Source organism: Bactrocera tryoni, chromosome 4 (assembly GCF_016617805.1).
Source record: "Bactrocera tryoni isolate S06 chromosome 4, CSIRO_BtryS06_freeze2, whole genome shotgun sequence".
Taxonomy (NCBI): domain Eukaryota; kingdom Metazoa; phylum Arthropoda; class Insecta; order Diptera; family Tephritidae; genus Bactrocera; species Bactrocera tryoni.
This window is the reverse complement of record NC_052502.1, coordinates 42,115,926-42,141,138: the sequence shown is the minus strand read 5'-3', so window position 1 is coordinate 42,141,138 and position 25,213 is coordinate 42,115,926. Positions and strand designations below refer to the sequence as shown.

The 25,213-nt window shown below is 37.4% G+C and overlaps 1 protein-coding gene across 7 annotated transcripts in view; it reads right to left on the bottom strand.

Moving 5' to 3' along the window:
• Positions 1-711: 711 nt before the first annotated feature.
• LOC120773776 overlaps positions 712-25,213 on the bottom strand; it is a 179,904-nt gene continuing 155,402 nt past the window's right edge. For 5 of the 7 annotated variants that reach the window (XM_040102861.1, XM_040102862.1, XM_040102860.1 and 2 more), the window contains one exon: positions 16,142-21,286. In XM_040102861.1, the coding sequence (XP_039958795.1) occupies positions 18,444-21,286 (2,843 nt within the window). In that variant the 3' untranslated portion in view covers positions 16,142-18,443. Of the gene's footprint in view, positions 1,208-1,599; positions 1,688-1,802; positions 1,941-4,238; positions 4,392-16,141; positions 21,287-25,213 lie in introns of those variants that run through there. The other 2 variants (XR_005705188.1, XR_005705189.1) reach the window with 2 other exon arrangements.

Genomic DNA, 25,213 nt, shown 5'->3' with positions numbered 1-25,213 from the left:
GCTATATACTCCCTAATCCATTACCACATCCTTTATCGTTCACTGTTGTATGAGGTTCTCTTTGTTGAGCCCTTCGTCAGGTTTCCACCATTTCAAATTGCGTTTGATACCAAATATTTAGAGGTTAACCCTTGTGTGTGAAATGACTTTTTGCTAGAACGATATTGACTTATTTAAATGGTTTCTAGTGCAAGAAAGGCGGGTGCTTATCTCCGTTCGTCCTCAGAATAAAGGACTTCCTACAGAGTACACTGCCTGAATAACCTTGTTTTTAGGAAATTTTGTGCACGGCATCTCAAATGATTATTTTTGCGTCTTCCTCTATTTTTTTCGAGCAATTTTTAATGCTGATTCGTTCTTTTTATTTTCACAATTTCACTACGGTTTCTATATAAGCAGGATTAAGCTCTTTCTCTTTTGATGTTTGAGTATTTAAAGTCTATCAAAAAGTTGTTAAAAATCACCTGCAAAAGTTTATTTCAGGTTGCAGTTTCATGTCATTGCGTTACCTTTTGTGTTGGTTTTTCTTTGTAAATGGGCATACATGAATTTCACTTAAAAAATAATAGTTTATACTGAAAACTTTGAGTGAAAGCTATTTAAGTTTCGCTGAGGTTTTAATCTGAGTGTTAAATCCATAAAAAAGTAAAATTAAATTGCAAAATGGTTTCGTTTTATTGTTGATCACAGTTTTCTGCATTTAGTGGGCTTACGTGCTTTCATAAAGCTTTTAAATTAAAGAGATTTAAATCTCGCTGTTAGTCTGCCTACGCACCAACATACATAAATCAAAAGTCGCACATTAAAAAAACTATAAATAATGCTTCTGTTGAAAACTATTCTACAATTGCAGCAAATACTATTGTTAGTTTTAATATATGAATTATTACGATAAATTCAGCGAATGCCATGACACAAGTGGTGAATATTGAAAGTGTACATTTATGTGCTGTGGTTGTCCAATAACATAATAGCGAAGGGTCAAATCATGCATTGAACAAAACATTATTTATTTGTTAGGCATTAACTAAATTTATAATAATATTTGACCATTTTTTGTTGTAGACTTTTACCCAACAAATGAAATGTAAAATGTTACGCATACGCCCCGTGGTGCCATTTGTGACCTACTTTAGTGGCAGACGGCAGTTGGAGGATACTTAGAAAGTGCTGCAGGTTTGTGTTTGAGTAAAATTGAATATTCCCACTGAAAATATATAAAAATATATTAGAAGTAGAAATCAGTGTCGAAAATAAATGTTTCAAAGAAAGTGTTGCGTTGGTTACGACAAGGGACATTTACATCACATATTGTACCGATTTCATTACAGTAGATACTATCTTACCGGCAGGAACTAAATATTTTCCCCAAGGGAACGCAATTTTCAAGTACTTATGCTGTATATTTCTAAATAAATGCTTTGTACATCAGAATGTGTGTAACGAATGAAACGTTTGAGAAACAGACGTATGTAGTTCCGTGTGCCAATATTATAGTCTTTCGAAAGCAAATATATGCTATAAAAGATTCTTAAACTTTTTTCAAATAAATTGATAGAACAGATCGAATGCGAGCGTATTTCTCATTATTATACTTACAGTTACTAATAACAAGTACAACCTTGCCCTTTGACTTTAAATGTTGCATCGCGTTGTATTAATTGCTGCTTAATTTGTGTACTGGAAACTGAAAGAATCAAGTAAAATTTGATAATGTGCTGCATGGGAAGTAGGCGTGGTTATTGTCTGATTTCGTCCAATTTCGCATTGTGACATAAGAGTGTAAAAAGAATGCCACGTACCAATTTTTGTCGACATCGATTGGTTAGGTCCCGAGGTATCGGATTTCACAAAAATGGGCGTGGTACCGCTCATTGCCCAATTCTCACACCAGCCTCCATAAAGCTGTCTCATACCATATCTGTGGTAAAATTGAATGCCTTTGGCGTAATTACTTATTGAGTTATCGCGCTTTTAGTAGTTTTTATACTCTCGCAACAATGTTGCTAACGAGAGTATTATAGTTTTGTTCACATAACGGTTGTTTGTAAGTCCTAAAACTAAAAGAGTCAGATATAGGGTTATATATACCAAAGTGATCAGGGTGACGAGTAGAGTCGAAATCCGGATGTCTGTCTGTCCGTCCATCCGTCTGTCCGTCCGTCTGTCCGTCCGTCCGTGCAAGCTGTAACTTGAGTAAAAATTGAGATATCATGATGAAACTTGGTACACGTATTCCTTGGCTCCATAAGAAGCTTAAGTTCGAAGATGGGCAAAATCGGCCAACTGCCACGCCCACAAAATAGCGGAAACCGAAAACCTATAAAGTGTCATAACTAAGCCATAAATAAAGATATTAAAATGAAATTTGGCACAAAGGATCGCATTAGGGAGGGGCATATGTGGACGTAATTTTTTTGGAAAAGTGGGCGTGGCCCCGCCCCCTACTAAGTTTTTTGTACATATCTCGGAAACTACTGTAGCTATGTTAACCAAACTCTACACAGTCGTTTTCTTCAGGTATTTCCATATACAGTTCAAAAATGGAAGAAATCGGATAATAACCACGCCCACCTCCCATACAAAGGTTATGTTCAAAATCACTAAAAGTGCGTTAACCGACTAACAAAAAACGTCAGAAACACTAAATTTTACGGAAGAAGTGGCAGAAGGAAGCTGCACCCAGCCTTTTTTTTAAATTGAAAATGGGCGTGGCGTCGCCCACTTATGGACCAAGAACCATATCTCAGGAGCTACTAGACCGATTTCAATGAAATATCGGTATATAATGTTTTCTTAACACCCTGATGACATGTACGAAATATGGGTGAAATCGGTTCACAACCACGCCTTCTTCCAATATAACGCTATTTTGAATTCCATCTGACGCCTTCTCTGTATAATACGAGTATAAACATTAGGAACCAATGATGATAGCGGAATAAAACTTTACAAAAATACGGTATTTGAAAAATATGTAAATGACGGATAAATAAAACCTCGATTATCACTTTATCATGCGAGAGTATAAAATGTTCGGTGACACCCGAACTTAGCCCTTCCTTACTTGTTAATAGTATCGTTGTCCTCCGATTTCATCCATTTTCACACTATCTTATCGGATTTGTACTTAGCAAATTTGGTTGTTGCAGCTTAAGGGGGAGCCTGATTTAGAAGCTTCAAAAAATCGATTTTTTTTTTTTTGCTTAAATCTCTTTAAAAATAATCTAAGAATATGTTCCCAAAGTATTAGTTAGTAAATTGAAATAATTTCGAAGCTAGAAGAAAAACAGTAACCAACCGTCTAGCAGATATATGTGCGATTGGGCAGAAAGCGAAAACTTTGACGCGCGATTTCTCAGTTTTTAATTTTTACGATTTTTCGTAATTGGCGGGCAGGATAGAAGAAAAAAAAACTAAACGTTGTATGGAATTAGGGCAAAGTTTATTATCATTGGCATTAAATTATCTTCTATTTAAACTAAAGAAATCTAAGAAAATTCAAGTTGGAAAATATTTTTAAACGACATAAATTAAAATTTTTTTGGTCAAAACCCACTTCTTTTTTAAATGTTTACAAAATTTCTAAAATTTTATAATTTTTTTCGGAATTTTTTTAGTTTAACTAGAAGATAAATTATTAAAAAAATATGAATCTCTTTGCATTTTTTGTTTCCAATAGAAATTGCGACCTGCATCCTGCCCGCCGTCCGACAAATGCACAAGCCAGATGCATCGGGCAAATGCTTCCAAAAGGCAGATTATCCAAGATTTCGTATCCAAAAAATTTGTGAATGTTGTTTAAATATATAACTATAAACCCTAGAAATTTTGCTTTAATCACTTGTATATTTCCTTCCCAAAAAAATTTTCAAAAAATCGATTTTTTGAAGCCTCTAAAGCAGGCTCCTCCCTTAAGTGGCTTAGGAGATATGTACATCAAACGTGTAAGAGGATGGGGCCACGTCCACTTTTTCAAAAATTTTTGCCAACAAATGGCGCTTGCTACTGTTATGGCCTATGCAGAATTAGATTTTCATATCTGAATTTAGTGCTTAGTTATTGCAATTTATATATTTTCGGTTAATGGCGATTTGTGTTCGTGGCAGTGGTCCGAATCTACGAAGTGGAAATTTTTAGCTTAGTTTTAGGTGGAACATAGAACCGTTAGGGGAACAAAACTATATTAATATGTACCAATCGGTTGTAAGAGTATAAAAACAAAGGAAATTACTCACGTTTTACGAAAACTTAAATCTAACGATTCCACCACAATTAATTATAGAATAAAATGAAAAACTTGAAATGCAGCGCAATATTACGGCAATCAACACTTTTTCACAAATACAACTAATAGATCACATGCCTTTTTCCATATTTATAAATATTTTCTGAAAATGAAAGGAATATTTTCGTTAATTTCGCTGGCAAACTGGCATTTTATAAGCCTACTCAGTCAACTTATATTTGTATTTTTTATTCAAAAGTTTATTTTAGCAAAGAAAGAAACAAATATAATATGTGATCAAATAGTGAACATGCTGTATGTAATGTGATGATAAATAAATATGCAAAAATCGCACAAATTGATGCTGTTCGATTGCTTGTGAGTATTGCTTTTCAAGTGCACAAAAACATTGCATTAAATCCGATATGCCATATATTTGGATACATTTATGTGAGCACACTATCTCTATGCCACATTGTGCAACAAATCATTGCCACAGTATTTGGGCGTCGAAATCGTTTGCTATTTAATTTCATTTAAGTTTAATTTATTATGCTAATGCAAAATCAAATTAACTTCAACCAAAGGTTCATGCATTATCGGCCATTTTGTACCCAATGCAAAAAATGGGTTATGTTGTTTATTTCCTCTAAGACTTCAAGTATTTGCGGGATTATTACTAGCAGGTGACTTACTTAAATATAGAATGTGCCCAAAAAATAAGGTGACATTGTATTTGTTGTGAAAATTCTTTATTTATTTTTCCAAATCAATTTCATCCCCTTCAAAGTAAACCCCTCCTGATGCCAACGGACTTTCCAATTTTCGAAACACTGGTTGTAGTCACTTTCCGGGATGGCCTTCAGTTCCGTCTTCGCTGCAGCTTGAATCTCCTCTATCGTATAAAAACGGTGTCCCCGGAGCAGTCTTTTGAGCTTGGTGAACAGCCAGAAGTCGCACGGCGCCAGATCAGGTGAATACGGTGGTTGCGGAACGATATGGGTTGAGTTTTTGGCGAAATGATCACGAATTACGAGGGCAGTATGGGATGGTGCATTATCGTGGTGTAAAAACCAAGAATTGCCCTTCCACAATTCCGGCCTTTTTAGGCGGATAGCGTTACGCAAACGACGCGTTAAACGTTCAAATAATATTCCTTGTTGACTGTTTGACCGGTTGAAAGGAATTCATAATGCACAACAACACGATAATCAAAGAAACAGTCAACATGACCTTGATTTTTGACCGACTTTGGCGCGATTTTTTTGGTCTCGGCTCTCTTTTGGCACGATATTCGCTCGATTGATCGGTTGTTTCGGGGCCGTAAGCATCGATCCAAGTCTCATCACCAGTTATAATGCATTTCATGACACCCTGGTAGTCGGAAAGCATCGTTTCACACACTTCAACGCGACGCCTTTTTTCCAAAAAATTCAAAGTTTTCGGTACCAGTCGAGATTTGACGCGCTTGAGGCCCAAAACATCCTTCAAAATGGTATTGAATGGCTGAGCCTTTCAATATGCCAACTTCATCAGCAAGGTCTCTAAATGTTAATCGTCGGTTTTTCAACACCAAATCTTTGATTTGTTGAACGTGAGCTTCGTCGGTTGAGGTTGATGGTCGCCCTGGACGCTCTTCGTGTTCGACACGTTCAGGGCCGGCTTGGAACTCACTATACCACTTGTAAACATTTTTTTTAGACATAGCCTCATCACCAAAGGCTTTCTGCACCATCCTCAACGTATCCGCAGCAGAAAACTGATTCCGTAAACAAAATTTAATGCAAATTCTTTGCTCAACAAATTTCGACATCGTAAAAAACGAAAAACTCACTTTTAGCAGCTCACAAAACGACACGTATCTCAAACACTAATAAATATTTTGACATGAAATTTGACATAAATGTGACTGACAGTACTACCAACCTAAAAAATAATAATTCTCCAAATCCTTCGACGCGCGCAGTTTAAATTCAAATGTCCCCTTATTTTTTGGGCACAGTATATGTTACGTTGACCTGTTAACGATTTCTTAAAATTTTATGTCGATATGTAATCATTAAATAAATTAAAAGAAATATGTAATTAAAAAAAAAATGTATTTAAAAAAATTTGAGCCGTTATAATTTAATGGAACATTTTTTAAGTATACTATCACCAATCAAGACCTGAATATGAGCAAAATGTGCCTTTTTGCTGCGTTTGTTTTGTGCTCATCAGAGCATGCTCATGGTTTGAGTATGCCCAATGTGTACTTTGCACACAAAAAAATGTAAAGCGTATTTTTATCAAACTTTTTATTTTTGTTCGAAAAAAAGTTCTTGCGTCAAACGCGTCAAACATGAACCAAACAGTCACTTTTTAATCATGCAATGAAATTTTATTGTAGGATAGAGTCATGTGTAGAAGTTCACGCAAGAGAGGAAAGTTCTCTCAGTGGTTAGAAACGATTATTTTACATGTGGTTCAGGCAGCTTACAACTTCCGGTCTGAAACTAAGTATTCTCTGGGTAGGCAAAAACTGTCCGTTTGAAGCTAAAGTGAGAAGGCGAATCATCTTTCCCCAGGGTTGTGACCTGCCGAGTAAAAATAAACACCCAATGAAAAGAACCCAACAGCCATCGTTGTAAACTTGCCTATATCCGCGTAAGCGGTGTCTACGCCAATAAAGAAAAAAAATAACGATCACATATGAATCTCGAAAGGTTTGCATTTTTGTCTTAAGCAAGCCAGTGTGTGGGAAACAAGCCTCATTGCTCATCAAACTGTGACTCTTACGTTATTTGGTGTTTCCCTCAACATGCTTACCAAACTAAATATTCTTGTTATATGCGGTAGAGTTACAAGTATGTTTAAATTTATTGTGCTAATTATATTTTTTCTATGCTTTATCTAAATTGCAACGTTATAGTAAAAGCTCTTTTTTGAGAGCAAAGCGCGAAAGAGTAATACTACCCTTGCGTCTGTATCTTCCTTAGCAAAAACACGTTTTTCAACAAAGTTGCAATATGATTGTGCAACATGTACGGATGCAACTAGTTAAAACACAAGTTAGTTATACAAATAAACTCACATAAGCGTAGACGAATAACTGTTTATACGGTCACTGCATACGCTTGTGTAGACGAATATTTCGAAATTTATTGCACGTGTATTTTAATTCGATTCGTTTCATTGCAATTCATTACCGCTCATTTGCTTTTATTAGATTTCGTTTCCACACCCACAGAGCTTGCGAATAATCTATGTATGTATAAGCGCTTTATCAGGCAGGAACAACTGCACTCACACGCTTGGATTTGTATACAATTTGCAAAACATTGCAATTTAATTAGGGGGCACAACTAAAACGTGCACCATGAGGCCATTTGGCAATCACTGGGAGAACTCTGGCACAAGTGGCACAAGTGGCATACTCGTTGTTTGTGGCAAGCTTATAGCCAGCATATATTAGTATATTGTTCAATCTCGTGCATATGTATACATACATATGTAAGGACTTTGCACAGTTAAATATTTAATGACATTTAAATGTGTTTCGAATGGTTCATTTTAAAGCACGAGTTGCGAAACTTTAATTGGCTCGAGTGCGTTTAATTATTATTGAAGTGCTTTAATGGTGTGCTGTCAATTGATAAGTCATTGAGCACATAAATATTTTAGTATATTATGCTTTTTTAGCACACATCAATAGACTTTTCAATAAAGGTGGTCCAGGTTTTGTGGACCACGCCAATATTTAAAATTAAGAAGCAACTTTATTGTGTTAGGTTTGGTTTTCGTTGCAAAATGTCAAAATGATAATACTTAATTCGCCAGCCGTTCGGTTGCTGTACTAAATGTGTCCCTCAATTAATGAAAAATGTGAAAATTAGTAAACCATGAAGTATAGCCCGAAATAAGTATTGAAATATCCCGTTTTTTGGCATATAACCTAATTATGCCAAGCGTGACATTCTTATCTAGTACTTATTATAGCTATACAAGGTTAGTGCCAAAGGGAGGAGTAGTTATCATTGCGTAAGATATTCAGGAGCTAGAAGATGGAGTGATCCAATTTCAAACCTTTTGTATTTTAGTTAATATATGATAGGAGTGTATTTATGCTATATTTTAAAATGGATGTTGGCGTGGTCATCAAACAAACAGTCGTCGCACTCGCGACTTGGCTCTCTCGTCACTGTTGACAGTCATAACTTCGAAGTTGTAGATAATTTCGTCTATCTTGGAACCAGTGTAAACACCACCAGCAATGTCAGCCGAAAATCGAACGCAGGATTGCTCTTGCCAACAGGTGCTACTTCGTACTGAGTAGGCAATTGAGAAGTAAAGTTCTCTCTCGACGAACAAAAACCAAACTTTATAAGTCACTCATAATTCCTGTCCTGCTATATGGTGCAGAGGCTTGGGCGATGACAGCAACCGATGAGTCGACGTTACGAGTTTTCGAGAGAAAAATTCTGCGAAAGATTTATGGTCATTGGCCACGGCGAATATCGCATTCGATGGAACGATGAGCTGTACGAAATATATGACGACATTGACATAGTCCAGCGAATTAAAAGACAGCGGCGACGCTGGCTAGTGGGTTGTCCGAATGGACGAAAACACTCCAGCTCTGAAAGTGGTCGACGCAGTACCCGCCGGGGGAAGCAGAGGACGAGGAAAATCTCCAGTCCGTTGGAAGGACCAGGTGGAGAAGGACCTGGCCGCACTTAGAATATCGAATTGGCGCCACGTAGCGAAAAGAGAAACGACTGGCGCGCTGTTGTTAACTCGGCTATAATCGCGTAAGCGGTGTCTACGCCAATAACGAAGAAGAAGAAGAATAAATGTGTTTAAATTTGTTCACATCCATTTTGCGACTGCGTGACAACCATTTATTAAATGACAAAAACAGTCGTACGTGTTTTAAAATTTTTCAACTTAAATTCCTAATCAAGACACTTCGAATACCCCATAGTCGCAAATCGTCTTAGTACAACAGTCGCAAATTTTTTCGTCAGCTTTGTTGAGTAGTTTTATTAGTCCCGTTTGCAAAGTGGAACCTTTCAGTTTGGAACATTGGGCGCAGTTGAAGATAGTCCGCCACAACTAGCTTATGGCTGCTTATTCACAAAAGTATTGTTTTTCATTTTCTTTTTATACCCTGAACAGGGTATATTAAATTTGCCATGAAGTGTATAACATATGGGTAGTCTGGAAATGTCAGAGACCCCATCAAGTATATGTAAATAATCAGTTCGTTTATCTGACTAACATGTAAACGATCTAGTACCTCAGTTTGTGAGATATCGAGCTGAACTTTTGTAACGCACTTTTCTCAAGCTGCTCATTTGTTGGAAAGGCCGATGTCGGACCACTATACCATATACCTGCCATACAAACTGAACGATCCGAATAAAGTAGTGGTATAAAGAGATTTTTCGTTTATATAATTGGTTGCTGCGAAATCGAAGGGCATTTATTAGGGATAGCTCCGGACAAAAGGTAAATATTGTGCTCACGATGTGGAGAGAGTTGCGAGAGACAGCTTTGTGCTGCTCAATATTTATAATATTTTCTTATTGCTAAGTAAGTACATCGTAGTATCTGACTTATCTCAGTTTTCTTTTGAACACCTTTAAAGTACATTTTTCTTAAGGGGGTATTCTGGTCTAAAAATTTAAAAAAATCGAATTTTTTTTTTATATTTTCAAAGCTTAACTATTCAAGAATATGTGTACAAGAGGATTTTTCAAAATTCAAATTATTTTCGGAGATATAGGCATTTTTCTGACCCGGACAAAAGATTTTACGCGAAACTTTAAACGCGTTTTTCTCAAAGCTGACTTTTTCGGAACGATACCCACGATTTCTCAGGTTCTACTGGACCGATTTATTTGAAATTTTTATAGAGTCTTCTCTATAGGCTTATCTATGGTTGGAACTAGCCCCATCCCCAAATTTTTATATTTATTATTTTTAAAAAACTCGAAATAGTCAGAAAAAGTGATCCAAAAAAACTTTTTTTTCAGGCAGTCGCCATTTTGTGAAAAAAAATTATTCTAGATTAATAATCTTTTTTTTGGTTTCAGATAACTAGGAGGGTTGAAATCATGGGTATGGTCACGTGGAAATTTTTAGAGATCCCCACTTCGTCAGCTCATAATTTTTGAAATTTTTTACTTTTCTTAGTTTTTATTTCTTTTCTGTACTCTTCTAAAATTAAAAAATAACTAATAAAAAATGGATAGTAACAATATTAATTGCCTTTTTTTACGACACTTTAAAAATTACCTGAAATTCATGCTTCTAGACCAGAATACCCCCTTAAGGCCACTGTGATAATTATGAATCTATTGGTCATGAAAAGCTTTTCGGGTAGAATGTCTATTAAATTTATATTCAGTTTAGGTTACAATATAACCGTATGTCTGATTCTAGGTGATTCTTTGGTTTAAGCAGCTATATGCCTAGTGAATCGATCTAAATAGTTTGTTTGGAGATTGTAGCGTTGCCTTGCACAATAATCTGTGCCGAATTTCGTGATCGTTTTTGTCCAAAACATAAGATACTTGTATATATGTATGTATATCATGATCTGATAGACTAGTTCGCGCAAATAGAGACAGGCAGGCGGACATGGCTACTATATTCTATAAGGCCACCGACGTCACCTTCTAAATGTTGCTAACTTCGTGGCAAACTTAAGGGGGTACTCTCATGTGAACGCATATATGTATTTTACCACTTTTTTGGAAAATTTTTTTTATGCGACAACAAAATTCTATATTTAATTTTTTAATGTATTTTTATTTATATTTTGAAATGCACAAAAAAAATTTTTTTTTGGTTTTTTTCATTTTTAATATATTTTAAATTATTAATCAAAGTAGTCCCCAACAAAAAAAAGTAGTTCACTGGTCATGGTGATAGCGGCTGTTCATGTTGTCTGAAATCAAAAAATCTAAATTTATTTAGTAGTTCTGCGGCTATCGTCCCTACCAAATATAAACAATTTCATTAAAAAAAAAATGTCGAACTTCAAAAAAAGTCACGAAAATGTTGTTTTTTTTTCTTTAAAAATCGTTTTAAAAAAATATGAAAATATTTTCGAAAATAAACAATTCTGGTAGGCACGATAACTATAAATGAGCAGAAGAACACATGTAAATTTTAAAGCAATCGGTTGAATACTTTTATTTTTAGGACCATGACAGTTTCAGAAAATGATGATTCGAGAAAAATGCGTTTAAAGTTTCAAAAGACTGCAGACTTGTCATGGCGCCTGGTAGACAGTCGCTTACGACACGTCGGCGACTATGAGCTGTAACTTATCGAATACTATGAATTTCGGTCTGAATTTTTCACAGCATGTTTTCAATGGGTTTTACTGTCAAAATATAAAAAAAATCGATTTTTCGAAGTGATTACATTAGAATACCACCTTGATAAACCCTGTTCAGAATATAATTAAAGATCTACTTAATCATCATGCAGAGCATTATACTATACATATACTGTTGGGCGCAGTTTTTACCACTAAAATTTAAATGAACAGCAGAAACGAATTGAGTAGAGCAGTCTTACCTTTGGGATTGCAGATGAATTCACACAAAAAAAGATTCAAAAAAGCAATATTTCACTTATTAGTATTAATATTTATTATATTTTTTGCGCATAAAAGTTGCTAACATAAGTTTATAATGACTAATTAATATGTATAACATACTCGTACATACAATGAATGCACTAAAGTGAACATAAAGCCATGGCTTACATTTTACATAATGGCTTCTGCTCGGTTTATCCATAATTTTTACACACTTTTTTCATTTGTATGCTGCACACAAATACATACATATGTGTCTTACTTATGCATCGATATGTTACATAAATTAAACGCGCTTTTAGGTTTTTGCCGAATTACACCAAACGAAATAACGCAAAGGTTCCATCGATAATGCACCTAATAGCACAAATGACACAACTATCTCGCAAATGTCCAAAAAACGTATTCATGATATGTCGCACAGATTACTACTCGCATATCTACACTTGTGTTTACCGTAATGAGCATAAAACAAATTCTACAAATACATGTATATGTATATACACATACGCTTATATGTATGTATGTATGTGTTCATGTAAATTTCTTTTTGCAGATATTTATATTTTGTTTGCGGAGTATTTTGCTTTAAAACCTTGTATTATTTTAAAATTAAAATTTCCGCAATAAATATAAAGCGTCAAATATTATATTAAAGTTATTTTATTTGGCGCTTACGCTGCAGTTTACGCTTAAGTTTAGCTGTCAACGTGAATTCTGTGAAAGCATGCGTTTTGAAAAAATTTAAAATACTTTTCAATAAAAACGTTTGTTCTGCGGCATGCGTTCACGACGCGCTGCCATTGTTAAAATATGATTTATATTTTTGTTTTGTGCGCAATGAATATTTTTAATCTTTAATTGATATTTAATATGCAATTAATATGTGTAAACGTGTGGTTTATGTAGCTGTGTAGGTTTATTGCTTTTGTTGCCGTGGTTGCCAACGCTTTGCGCAGACACCAAAGCAATATTTCATAGGAAATAAAATGTTATGCGTGTGTGTGTAGGTGTTTTGTCTCTTTTATTTTAACTAGGCTATATGAGTGTGTAATTAAATGCAAACACGTTTGTAAGTATATGATAATAATGCAATTAATTTACTGTTTATGAAGTTTATTGACACTGATGCTTAATCGATTTCAGCTGAACATCTAGTAATATAAAACCGCCGCCGGGCAACCATGAACTGTTTTCGTAACGCCTTCCCGTCTTTAACCTAACAGCTAATGTTACACTAACAATGTCAAAGCGCTTTGCAAATATGAAATATTATTCTAAAAACTTTTCTATGTAGTTGTGTGGTCAAATTGTGTACAGATTAGAATGTTGACTTTTCGTTTGTTTATGAAATGTCACCGACGGTAAGCAAGGCCTTGATTGAGGCGTTCATGTTGCGCATGTAATTATGGCATCTTTGTTAAACTTTTTGCCTTTATTGCTTTTTAGCTTAATTTTCTTTTGAGGTGAAAACTTAAGAGGGTATTCTGGTCTAAAAGCATGAATTTCAGGTAATTTTTAATTTAATTGTCGTAAAAAAAAGGCAATTAATATCTTTAGCAACCATTTTTTATTAGTTATTTGTTAATTTTAGAAGAGTAAAGAAAAAAATAAAAAACTAAGAAAAGTAAAAAACTGACGAAGTGGGGGTCTCTAAAAATTTCCACGTGACCATACCCATGATTTCAACCCTCCTAGTTATCTGAAACCAAAAAAAAAGATTATTAATCTAGAATAATGTCGCAATGGATGGAACTATGGAAAAGTGGGGAAAACATTTTTTCACAAAATGGCGACTGCCTGAAAAAAAAAGTTTTTTGGATCACTTTTTCTGAATATTTCGAATTTTTTAAAAACAATAAAAATAAAAATTTGAGGATGGGGCTAGTTCCAACCATAGACAAGCTTATAAAGAAGACCCTATAAAAATTTCAAGTAAATCGGTCCAGTAGAACCTGAGAAATTGTGGGTATCGTTCCGAAAAAGTTAGTTTTGAGAAAAACGCGTTTAAAGTTTAGGAGACAATTCTAGTGAACACGGACGCCACGCCACAAAATCGGCTGTCGAATTTTGAAAAATCCTTCCAACGCCATATTTATCAAAGTCTAAACTTTCAAGATATGCAAAAAAAAATCGATTTTGTCAAAATCCTAGACAAGAATACCCTCTTAAAATAGAAGTACAAACCACGAGTGCCCTGTCAAAACTTGCTTTCATATAATTAGCAGCTGCCTACTTGTCCTTCTTTCCCCTTTTTTCCACATTGTACTTCCACAGCAAATAGCTGTCTAAAATTATTTGATGTGGTCATTTAGAGAGTAGGGAAAATAAGCAGAAGTAGAGACGTTTACTCTGAATTCAACACCGACCCGCTGGTGATGCCAAATTGTAGAGTATAATGCCTGTGGTGGCCATAATATTGCTAATGATGTGTAAATACTTTGTCGTTATTAAGATGGAAATGCGTCTGTATGTCCCACTATCTTGGGTGGATTAAAACAAGATAACTTATTGAAGCCAAGTTAGCCCTTATCCCTTAGCCCTTCCTTATCTGCCTTATATAAAATTAATTTCCTGCTCATCATAATTCAATTGTGCACTTTGATTAGTTCAAGATGCAAAAGTCTGTATTTTAAATCTTGGCATTACTTGGTTTAATATGTTTTGAAGAAGATACTGTGCCCTTCGACTTTCTCTTCGATTCGAAACAGTGTCCATGGACTATACACTACTTTACACCCAAGATGCACCATTAGATGACAAATCACTACATTTGCCTTTGTGAAATTGTTTGATAAAGAAAATCATTTTATTTCTTAGACGGAATAAAGAAAAGACTTGGCACAAGCTACGAGCCGGGCATACAAAGTGTGAAATGGATCAGTCACTTGAAAAGAAATACATATTTCTAACTGTATACAGTTACCACATATACATCTAGTTACCACATGCATAAGTACTGTATAAATAACCTACTACATGATTGTGATTATCTGTAAGATGCAACTTGTGAAAAGCCACTTTTGAAAGTGCCATTTGACATATGCATGTCTATATGTACCGTTACTTAAATATTTAGTTGTCAATTTCTAAACTTAATAATTCATGTTAACCCTAATGCGTTTGTACACATCCTATTTGCTCTCACATAAACTATAGATGTTGTCCATTATGGCAAATATGTGTATATGCACTCGCATTTGTTAGACCCACTTGTGTAGCCGATGTGGTTGGCTTATCTCCAGCATTGATTATGAAACCCTTATACTCACAAATGTGCATCATATATTTACATACATACATCAGACTACGAGATGCATAAATGCGCATTCAAAGGAAATCATATTAGGAGGCATACATATGTATGTGTATGTAAGTATGCTACAGAGCTGTCAATCTAAATCTCAATAACGGCATATTCAAGCTAATAATCAGATCATAATAAATATCAGATTTCATCATGATTATTATGAGATAAATAAATGTCGAGTGACAAGAGAAAGTGAGGCAATTGTGAAAATCATAAAAGCATGGGCATTAAAATTGTTGTTGTAGCAGCATATTTCCCCAAATAGTTTAGGACGATATAGTGTTAAGGAGTTAAAAGCTGTAATTATACTAATTTATTCATACCTTTTGAGACGAGAACCCGAGCATAAAATATGGAAGGAACGGACTTCGCGGCAATGAAATTCTGCACTGTCTGAACTTAAATACCGCCCTTCATGACACCTATTGCATATTGTCAAAAATTTGTGTGTCTTCAATCCTCTAAGGAATTATATTGGGGGACGAGGAATATTTGGAAATTTTGTCCATATTTTTTCATATATTTTGTAAGATTAAATAAATTATCGCTATTTCCACGTTTCATATAGAACGCAAGGTCGCTGGTTGAGAAGAATTTCATATTTCATCCCAATGAACGGTCATCTTAAAAATCGTATGTTAACATCGTAAATCTCATTTGATTTTAAATGTGAAAATACTACTTCGGTCTAGAGTTCAGTCAGTATATTTCCAAAGTATTTTTTGTAGTATTTTCCCTACTCTATTTACCCTCAACCCAATCCACAAAAACGGAGACCCAACAATCTGCGCCAACTACCGTGGAATAAGCCTCCTCAACTCCCACATAAGGTCTTATCGAACGTATTGTGTGAAAGATTCGAATTCGATACCAAACTTCTGCAATCCGCTCCAGAAGAAAATAGTTCGAACTGCAGATCCGATGATATTGACATCACTGGCCTCAACAATCGCGCCGTTAGTTCTGCTTTCTCCAGGTTGGGCAGAGAAGCGAAAAAAATGGGTCTGGTAGTGAAGGAGAACAAGACAAAATATCTTTTTTTCATACAAGACACAGTTGTCGCACTCGCGACTTGGCTCCCACATCAATGTTGATAACAATCGTTGTGATTTCGTGAGTATCTGCCAGCGACGGCCTAATATCGCGGTGCTTTTTAAAGGCACATAGGTCAATACAATGCGCTGATCAGCGTCATAAATAATAAATGCTTTTTGCACGTATTTTTTGGTTCCAATTGATCGGGTGGAAGGTATACCTTTACCACCTTGGTCAGGTTCGATGCCGATCTAAAACTTCTGCTATGGGTCCGGCAACCGACCGCAATGCGAATCCACACTTAATTGAATTTTTTAATTCTACCTGCCTTAAGGTTTAAACCACAGTCACAGTCATAAGCAAATCGGAGCGAAGTCCAAGGGCTAACTGTTCCCCGTGGTACCAGACTTAAGTCTCCGGTCAGACCTTGTTGTTTTTGCTACCCAACAAATTCAATGACTGTTGACATTTGAACTTCAAATGTTTCATCATTAGAAGTAATCTTATTCAAAGTCTATAACAAAGACTATGCTGAAATTTCTAGGCAAGCCAAGAATACAGACATAGTGCATATGGGTGCCTCTTACGACAGGCGTACCTTGCAGCTGAAAAATTTCAGCCCCTGCGAGATAACCTCGTCTATCTTGGTACCAGCATTAACACCAACAAAAGCGTGAGTCTCGAAATCCAACGCAGAATAACTCTTACCTACAGCTGCTACTTCGGACTGAGTAGGCAATTGAGAAGTAAAGTCCTCTCTCGACGAACAAAGACCAAATTCTATAAATCACTTTTCCCGCCCTGCAATATGGTGCGGAGGCATGGACGATGACAACATCTGATGAGACGGCGTTACGAGTGTTCTAGAGAAAGATTTTATGGATATATGGTCCTTTGCGCATTGGCAATGGCGAATACCGCAGTCGATGAAACGAGATGTACGACGACATTGACAAAGTTCAGCGAATTAAGAGACTACGTTGGTTATGTTATGCCATCCGAATAGATGAAAACACTCAAGTTCTGAAAGTATTCGGCGCTGACGGGGAAGCAGAGGATGAGAAAGACATTCAGTCCGTTATAAAGACTAGATGGAGAAGGATCTGGCTACATTTGGAAACTCCAAAAAGGAAAAACTACTGCCGCCAGCAAAGAAGAGGAAAATATTGATTTGAAATATAGTACATATATCCCACTTAGTTAAAAAATTATAAGGTTCATCTTGAAGTCTGCTTAATAATTTCATTTACGGCTTTGTTTTATATCGAAGTCGTAGTTGTCCATGTCTTGTAGTGGAAATGAATAATAAGTATATTCTTCCGTTCCAATTTTTCAAAAAAAAAAAGAAATCTGATTTGAGCCAAGGACTTCTGTTTGTCAAACAAGACTTTACTGACTGATTTAGCGTGGTAGGTTGAGACACATAACTTTTAATTTTGATCTAACGATATTTCATTTGAGCATGTTGCTTGCAGCGTCCTTGCATATATTAGTGTAACATTGTGTTGATTTTGTGTTTGTTTTATGTAAAATTTAAAATGATTATACGACTGCTATACCCACAGAATGTACGAGTATTGATATGTAGTAAAATATGTATTTATGTATATATTTTATGCTAGCAAATAATTTAAGAGCTAATTATATTGTTATGTTTGTAGTCTAATTTTGAAAGTCAAACGCCAGGAATTGGAAAACAAGAAAAACACGAAGTGTAGCAAAAAGAAAGGGTCAAAAGCACGTGCCGTTAGTCAGTGCTTACTACAGAGCGTTCGTGTCCTTTTGAGGCAGCTGCAACAATTATTGTTTCGATTAAACAAAGAATACTTTTTGAATAGTTGGAATAAAAGCGAAAGAGAAATCTATTTAACAAAATTTAAAAAAGAAAATAGTTTAAATGCTCTGTTGCAGCTGTGTGTGTGCGTGGAGTTGCGCAAGCCGTTTGCTTTGGTGGCATTTGCCTTGCTCTGCCAGCGTATGTAGCGGTGGTGCAATGGTGTTGCGCTTCGTTCAGATATGGCTTAATACTGTAAGCTTTACTTACTCCTCACCTGTCTTAAACTTCTGTTAATACTATTTACTGTTTTCGATTTTCGATTTTCGTTTTCTTCTTTTTTACTTTCTACATCTCCATCTTCATTAACGTCTTGGTCAACATTTTTTATTATCGTTTGCGTTTCGGTCCTGATGTGAATGTTTGTTTGTTTTGTGCTGCTTGTCCGGGTCGTCTCCGTCCACGTCTCTTTCGCTGCCGCAGTCATTGAAGTGCAGTGAATTTAAGGCATTGGGTAGTGATTTTGTTCGAAATCTTTCTGTCGTTCCAGCTGCGCCTTCTTTGTGGTCTCCAGCCGACGATCAGTGATAGCCACAAATGGCAATCGTTGCTTGCGCCCCGTATTACCGGTACCCACTTGTCGCGGTGACGCATCAATCACACGGTGGTAGACAAACGAGCTAATAGTACGTCCCATAACGGCATTAGCCACTCCCCCCTCTGCGCCATCAGCGTCATCACTACCAAAGCCACTCGGCGTTGCCGCAACCGCAGTAGTTGTTGTGGCTGCCGAGTCGTCACCATTCATGCCATCATCACCGTTGACTCTGGGGGTCGTCGTCGTGGTTGAAGCGGCTGCTGCTGCAGCGGTTAACGTTTTATAAACACTCGGTTTATAAGCGCTGAAACGTGACAACGATTTGTGGTAACTGCCGCGTGTGCCAAGACCATTGACTCCAACATTACCAGCAGCACTTGTACCATTTTCACCGCCTAGGCCATATATATTGCCCCATCTGTTACCATTGAGCTCACTACTGGCTGGCGCTAAAAACGCTAGTTTGCCACGACTGCCGCCGCTCGGTGCGAATTGCGCGCTACGACTGCGTGGCTTGCCGATAAAACTGCCAGCGATGGCCGGATATGAGGGCAAACGAAAAATTGCTGCTTTTGGTGCGCTCGACACTGTGGCAGCGTGCGCGGGGTTGGGTGTTGTTAATTTTTCGATTTGCCATCTCATTTGTGCGCTTCCTGCCAATTCGTTTGCATTCGATTTATTTTCGATTTCCTTTTGCCAAAAGTCAATGTCGCCATCGTCGGCAGCATAAGCGTCGATGTCTGTGTCGGCTGAAATGCTGACATCCTCGTCTGGCAGCTTGTTGTCTGATTGTGCTGCCGTTTTGTAGGTGCTGATTACATCTGACTTGCCGCTCACATCTGGGTTGGCGGAGATTGCCTCAGATTTTGTCAACACACCTGTTGTTTCCCCTGTCGTCTGGGTAGTAGCAATTTGCGTCAGTCGTTGCTGTGCAAATAAATCTTGATAGTGATGTCGGTCCTCCTTGCGGTTATTGTTGTTACTTGCACTAATGCTGCTACTGTCAGCGCTGCTGATATCACGATTATGATAGCGCTTGCGTTTCTCCTTTAGGTAGTCGTCATCGATGCGTATTCTACCCGCAGTACTGCTACCGCCTGCGCTTCGACTGCTTGCATGCGGTCCCGGCTGCAGTACCGAACTAGACCAACTGCGCCCCAAAGTAGGTGGAAGACGCGTCGGTGGCGGCAGAGTGCCTTCAAGCAAATTCAGCAATTGCTTATTGCGTCTGTTGTACTTCTTAATGTATGGCGGCAAGTTTGCGTCTTCATCATGACTATTCTGTGCTTCCTCCAACTCGGCAGCGCTCTCATAATCATCGTCGTAGTCTTCTGCAGCATCAGCCAAGTCGCTAGCGCCGACCTTTAGTTCGGGATAAAGTTCAGGGTGGTCCTCGCGGAAGTGTTCATCGTACAACTGAAACTGTACGCGTGCCAAGTGGGGCCACTTGGCATAGTAGCGTTCCAACTCCTCCAATTCTGTGATTTGATGGCCCAGTTGAAGCGCTCCCTGTTTCACCCTCTCGTGCTCAGTTTGCTTCAGATGTTGTTTTTTATATGAGGGTGGCGGTATCGGTGTCTGCACCATGCCCAACTCCACTGCCGCCTGTGTGTCTGCGGCGTGTGGTGAGGGTGGATCATGTAGTTTCCGTTCATTGGAATCAGTTGGATGTTGTTGCTGGAGCTGTCTATCGCTTGATTGATAATGTTTACTATTTTGATGATGCTTGTGATGATTACCGCTGCCACCTCTATGTTGATGGGAGTCGTGGTGTTGTTGTCGATGCTGATATGGTGGCGTGTGCAGTCGATGATGATGACTCCAATGTTTTCCGTGGTGTGTGTGATAATGTTGATGTTGTTTTGCGGCGTGTTGTCGTTGCAGGTGTTGATGATGCTGTTGCTCCTGCACATGCGGTAGTTGGCTGGCTGCTTTCTCGCGCTGCACTTTGTCTTCGTTGCCGTAGACTTTAATGCCATTACGTAGCACCGGGCTTACACGTCGGTACCAGTTATTATTGTCCGCTGCTATCATGTGCTCCATGCTAAGTTCGTGTGCACGCAAACGCTCCTCTTCTTCTCTAGACAGCGCTACCTCAGTAATAGTCGTACCCTCTCCTTCGACGCCAGTTGGCTTGTAGCTTTTCATCGACGCTGCTTTAGTCTGCATACCCTCGTCGTCCGCCGTCTCTAAGTAATAGTTTACCTGCCCTTCGTAGAAATGTTTTGTGTCTCCACCTGTGGACCGTTCGCTGTTCGCTTTGCTTGTAGCCAACTTACCAGCGCTCTGATTGCCTACAACAAATATTGGTGATGCTGGTAATCCACGTGATTTTTCCGCTTCAATTTTCCTTGCATATTTTCTTAACGTTTCTGCATGTTTTTGCTCTCTAGCGTTAGCAATATTCTCCCTTGTTTGTTGTTGTTCCCGATAGTAATCGGTGTAGTTGTCATTTGTCAACTTCGCCTGTGTCGAGTTGAGTGTGTGCTTAGCACTCATTTCAAATGCATTTCCCATAGGCGGCAATCCTGTCGACATGTGCGGCGCTGCTGTTATTGTTGCTGCGTCAATTGCTGTTGTCATTGCTTTAGCTGTCAAGGAGGCTATCGTTGCATGACGCAGGTAATCCTTATATTTTTTCTTGTACATTTTATGTCCGTAGCGCCGACTGTTCCGACGTTGCGCCTTGTAGCGCTCAAAGGACGAGGAGTGTGCTGCATGAAGCTCGCCAGCATCGGCCACTTTACCTTCATTGCAACGGTGTTGATAATTTTTGTTGTTTGCAATTGGTTTCGTATGCGAGTGCATATTGTTTGTGTGGTCAACAGAGTCATCAGGTTGTAGAGCGGGCGTGAGGAAAAGAGAAAAATGTAGAAATCGTAAGCATTTTTGTTGTTAAAATTTTTATAAACTAGAAAAGTCGATTGTATATATTTTTGTATAGTTGTTAAGAACAATCGGTTTTATTTACATCTCGCTCACAATACTGCATTCAGAGACAAACATAGACATATTATTTGAGTTAAATAATTCTTCTAATGATTTCCAGAACAACAACTTTACTTATTGTTTCTAATTTAGTAATGTGTAATTTATTCGGTAATACCATTAAAGCTTTTAAATTAAGTGAGATTTAGTTCCAGTCCAATTGAGTTTTAAATTTTTTTTGAATCACGCCTAGTAGGCCGCACTTCTTACTATTCGTCTGAAAAAATATCACATTTAACCATTTCAGTTTCAAGTTGAATGGATAAATTGGCTAGTTAACTTATGCTGTCTTTCCTATGATTTATATATAATTTGACAAAAAAGTGCCACGAAATTTTCCACCAAAAGCATATCGGACATAAGTATCGGGTGATTTTTTAAGAGCTTGATAACTTTTTTTTAAAAAAAAACGCATAAAATTTGCAAAATCTCATCGGTTCTTTATTTGAAACGTTAGATTGGTTCATGACATTTACTTTTTGAAGATAATTTCATTTAAATGTTGACCGCGGCTGCGTCTTAGGTGGTCCATTCGGAAAGTCCAATTTTGGGCAACTTTTTCGAGCATTTCGGCCGGAATAGCCCGAATTTCTTCGGAAAAGTTGTCTTCCAAAGCTGGAATAGTTGCTGGCTTATTTCTGTAGACTTTAGACTTGACGTAGCCCCACAAAAAATAGTCTAAAGGCGTTAAATCGCATGATCTTGGTGGCCAACTGCCCATGCATCCCGAAAAATGCACTGTTTGGTGTGGTTTGTACGCTGGTGGAATCATTGGACCGTATTTCTTCAAAGATGCTGTTGGACGCAACGTTACGGTGAATGGCGATCGCTATCGTTCGATGCTAACAAACTTTTTGTTGCCAAAAATGGAAGAACTGAACTTGGTTGACATGTGGTTTCAACAAGATGGCGCTACATGCCACACAGCTCGCGATTCTATGGCCATTTTGAGGGAAAACTTCGGAGAACAATTCATCTCAAGAAATGGACCCGTAAGTTGGCCACCAGGATCATGCGATTTAACGCCTTTAGACTATTTTTTGTGGGGCTACGTCAAGTCTAAAGTCTACAGAAATAAGCCAGCAACTATTCCAGCTTTGGAAGACAACATTTCCGAAGAAATTCGGGCTATTCCGGCCGAAATGCTCGAAAAAGTTGCCCAAAATTGGACTTTCCGAATGGATCACCTAAGACGCAGCCGCGGTCAACATTTAAATGAAATTATCTTCAAAAAGCAAATGTCATGAACCAATCTAACGTTTCAAATAAAGAACCGATGAGATTTTGCAAATTTTATGCGTTTTTTTTTTAAAAAAAGTTATCAAGCTCTTAAAAAATCACCCGATAGTTTCATCGAAACCTCAAAATGGTTTGAGAGAGAAGGTGAAACGTAATAGCAGATACAGGAGGTTCTACGAATAGTGTATCAAAATGGCACATCACCTACCTATCACGAAATTGTAATTCAAAATATCGGGGTAAATGATGCATCAAAACATTATAGTTTGTTAAGTTTCTAGGACCGTTCTAAATTACTTTGCCAAATATGAGCGCGATCTGCCAAACAGTTTATTTATAGGAGCTGCTTAAGTCGGTACAACTCAGTAGCGCGTTGAGATTTTTACAATGAATAATAATTTCGAACAAAGAATTTGTCTCGAATTTTGTATTTCTAACCAAATTTTGTATGCGGGATCATTGCGAATGTTGGGAAAGGCCTACGGTGATTCAGTTTTATTAAAAACGCAAGCCTACGGATGGTACAAAGCTTTCAAAGACGGTCGATATCGTTCAAAATATGCCTCGTTCTGGACGACCTTGGACCTCTTCAACTAATGAAAATATTCAAAAAGGAAGGAAAGAGATGGAAAGAGAATTGGAATGAGTTTGGTGGATATTTTGGGTATGAAATGCGTTCCTGCTCGACTCGTCCTGATAAAGCTATATTTTTTTCAAAAGGAGTAACGTAAACAGGTCTCTTTGGACATGTTTGACCATGCGAATTCCGGTCCAATATTTATGGAGAACATTATAACGGCTTATGATATATGGGCTTATGAGTCTGACATGCAAAGGATTAAACAATCATTGGAATGGAGGCGAAAAAACGAAACGAAACGAAGCCGAAACCAAAAAAAAAACACGCCAAAGCCGCTTAAAAGCAATGAGATGCTCATTGTTTTTTTCGATATTCGTGGTTTAGTGCATCATGAATTTGTTCCGGAGGGATAGACGGTCCATAAGGAGTTCTATTTGGAAATATTGAGGCGTTGACGTGAGAACATGAATCGAAAACGACTTGAATTGTGAAGGAACAATTCATGGACATTACACGATGACAATGCACCACGATTGTGACCGAATTTAAAGCCAAAAACACAATGAATACCATCGATGAACCACTTTCAAGGCGACTAGATAAATATTAACGAATAATTAAATATTTTGCGTTTAATTTACAATTTCCGGGTACTTATTAGAGTGAGTCAAAAAAACGATTGTTTTTTTTCAATTGGTGGATAGACCTCTAGGAAAGACTGTACGAGTATGAGCTCTTAATCGTAACTAAGTTGACTTAGTTCATCACGCGAATCATTTATATACCATAGACGCTACATACGGTCACCGAATTTCTTTGTGGGTGTCTCAAACTTCATGGCAAGCAGGTTACTGCGGCAGCTAAGTTAATTTTTATATACCACTGTGTATAAGAAATAGTCAGACTTTTTTAATTTAAATTTCGCTTCTAGGTTAATATGACGTTCTGCCAAATGTCAACGCAAAATAATCAAGATTTTTTAGTATACCCTTGTCTTTCAGAAGTACAAAAGTGCATTGGTTAATTTTTACGATAAGTGAAATTTTTCACAAAGGAGTTCCATTAAATTTTGTGTGCGAAATAAAATTTCTGGTGCTGAAATGTTTGGAATGTTGGAAAAGGCCTTCGGTGATAATTGTTTGTCGTGAGCAAGTGTGCTTGATTGGTACCAAAAATATTCAAAGAGTGTCGAAACGCGTTGACGATGAACTATACCCAGAGCGGCCATCAACATTAACTGATGATCAACAGGGATATAAAATAAAGGAATTTGTGCTTGAAAATCGACAGTTAACAGTCAGAGACTTAACTGGCATCGTTGGACTATCGAAAGAATCAGTGAAAAGTGAAAAGTGAAAAGGCACAATAGACCTAAGGTCGCGGTGCATTCCTCAATTATTTATCAGTGAAAACCATTTTGAAAGATTATTTGAGTCTAAGGAACGTGAAAGCACGATTGATTCCAAAATCACACAGCGTCACGTTAACGTCTGTGAAATAATGCTTTCCGACTATTAGCATGTAATGAAACGTATTTCACGCCGGAAACAAACTATCATTCGGCCGAATATCGTGTCAAAGGTGAGTCGAAAATGCCACTCAGCTCAAAAATGAAGATTATGTTTTTCTTCGATTACTTCGAATTTCTTTCGACTGTCAACAAGGATTACTATTTGAGTGTTATATGGGTGTTGGCGCGAAGCAATTCGTAAAAACAGATCGGAGTTAAGGGCCGAAAATTCTTGGTTTTTGCTCCACGATAATGCAACGTCGCATGCTACATTGATTCTTCGTGAGTTATGGCCAAATTGTTAACCACTATCGTGCCCCAGCCCCACTGTATTTACTTGATCAAGCTCCGTGTGAC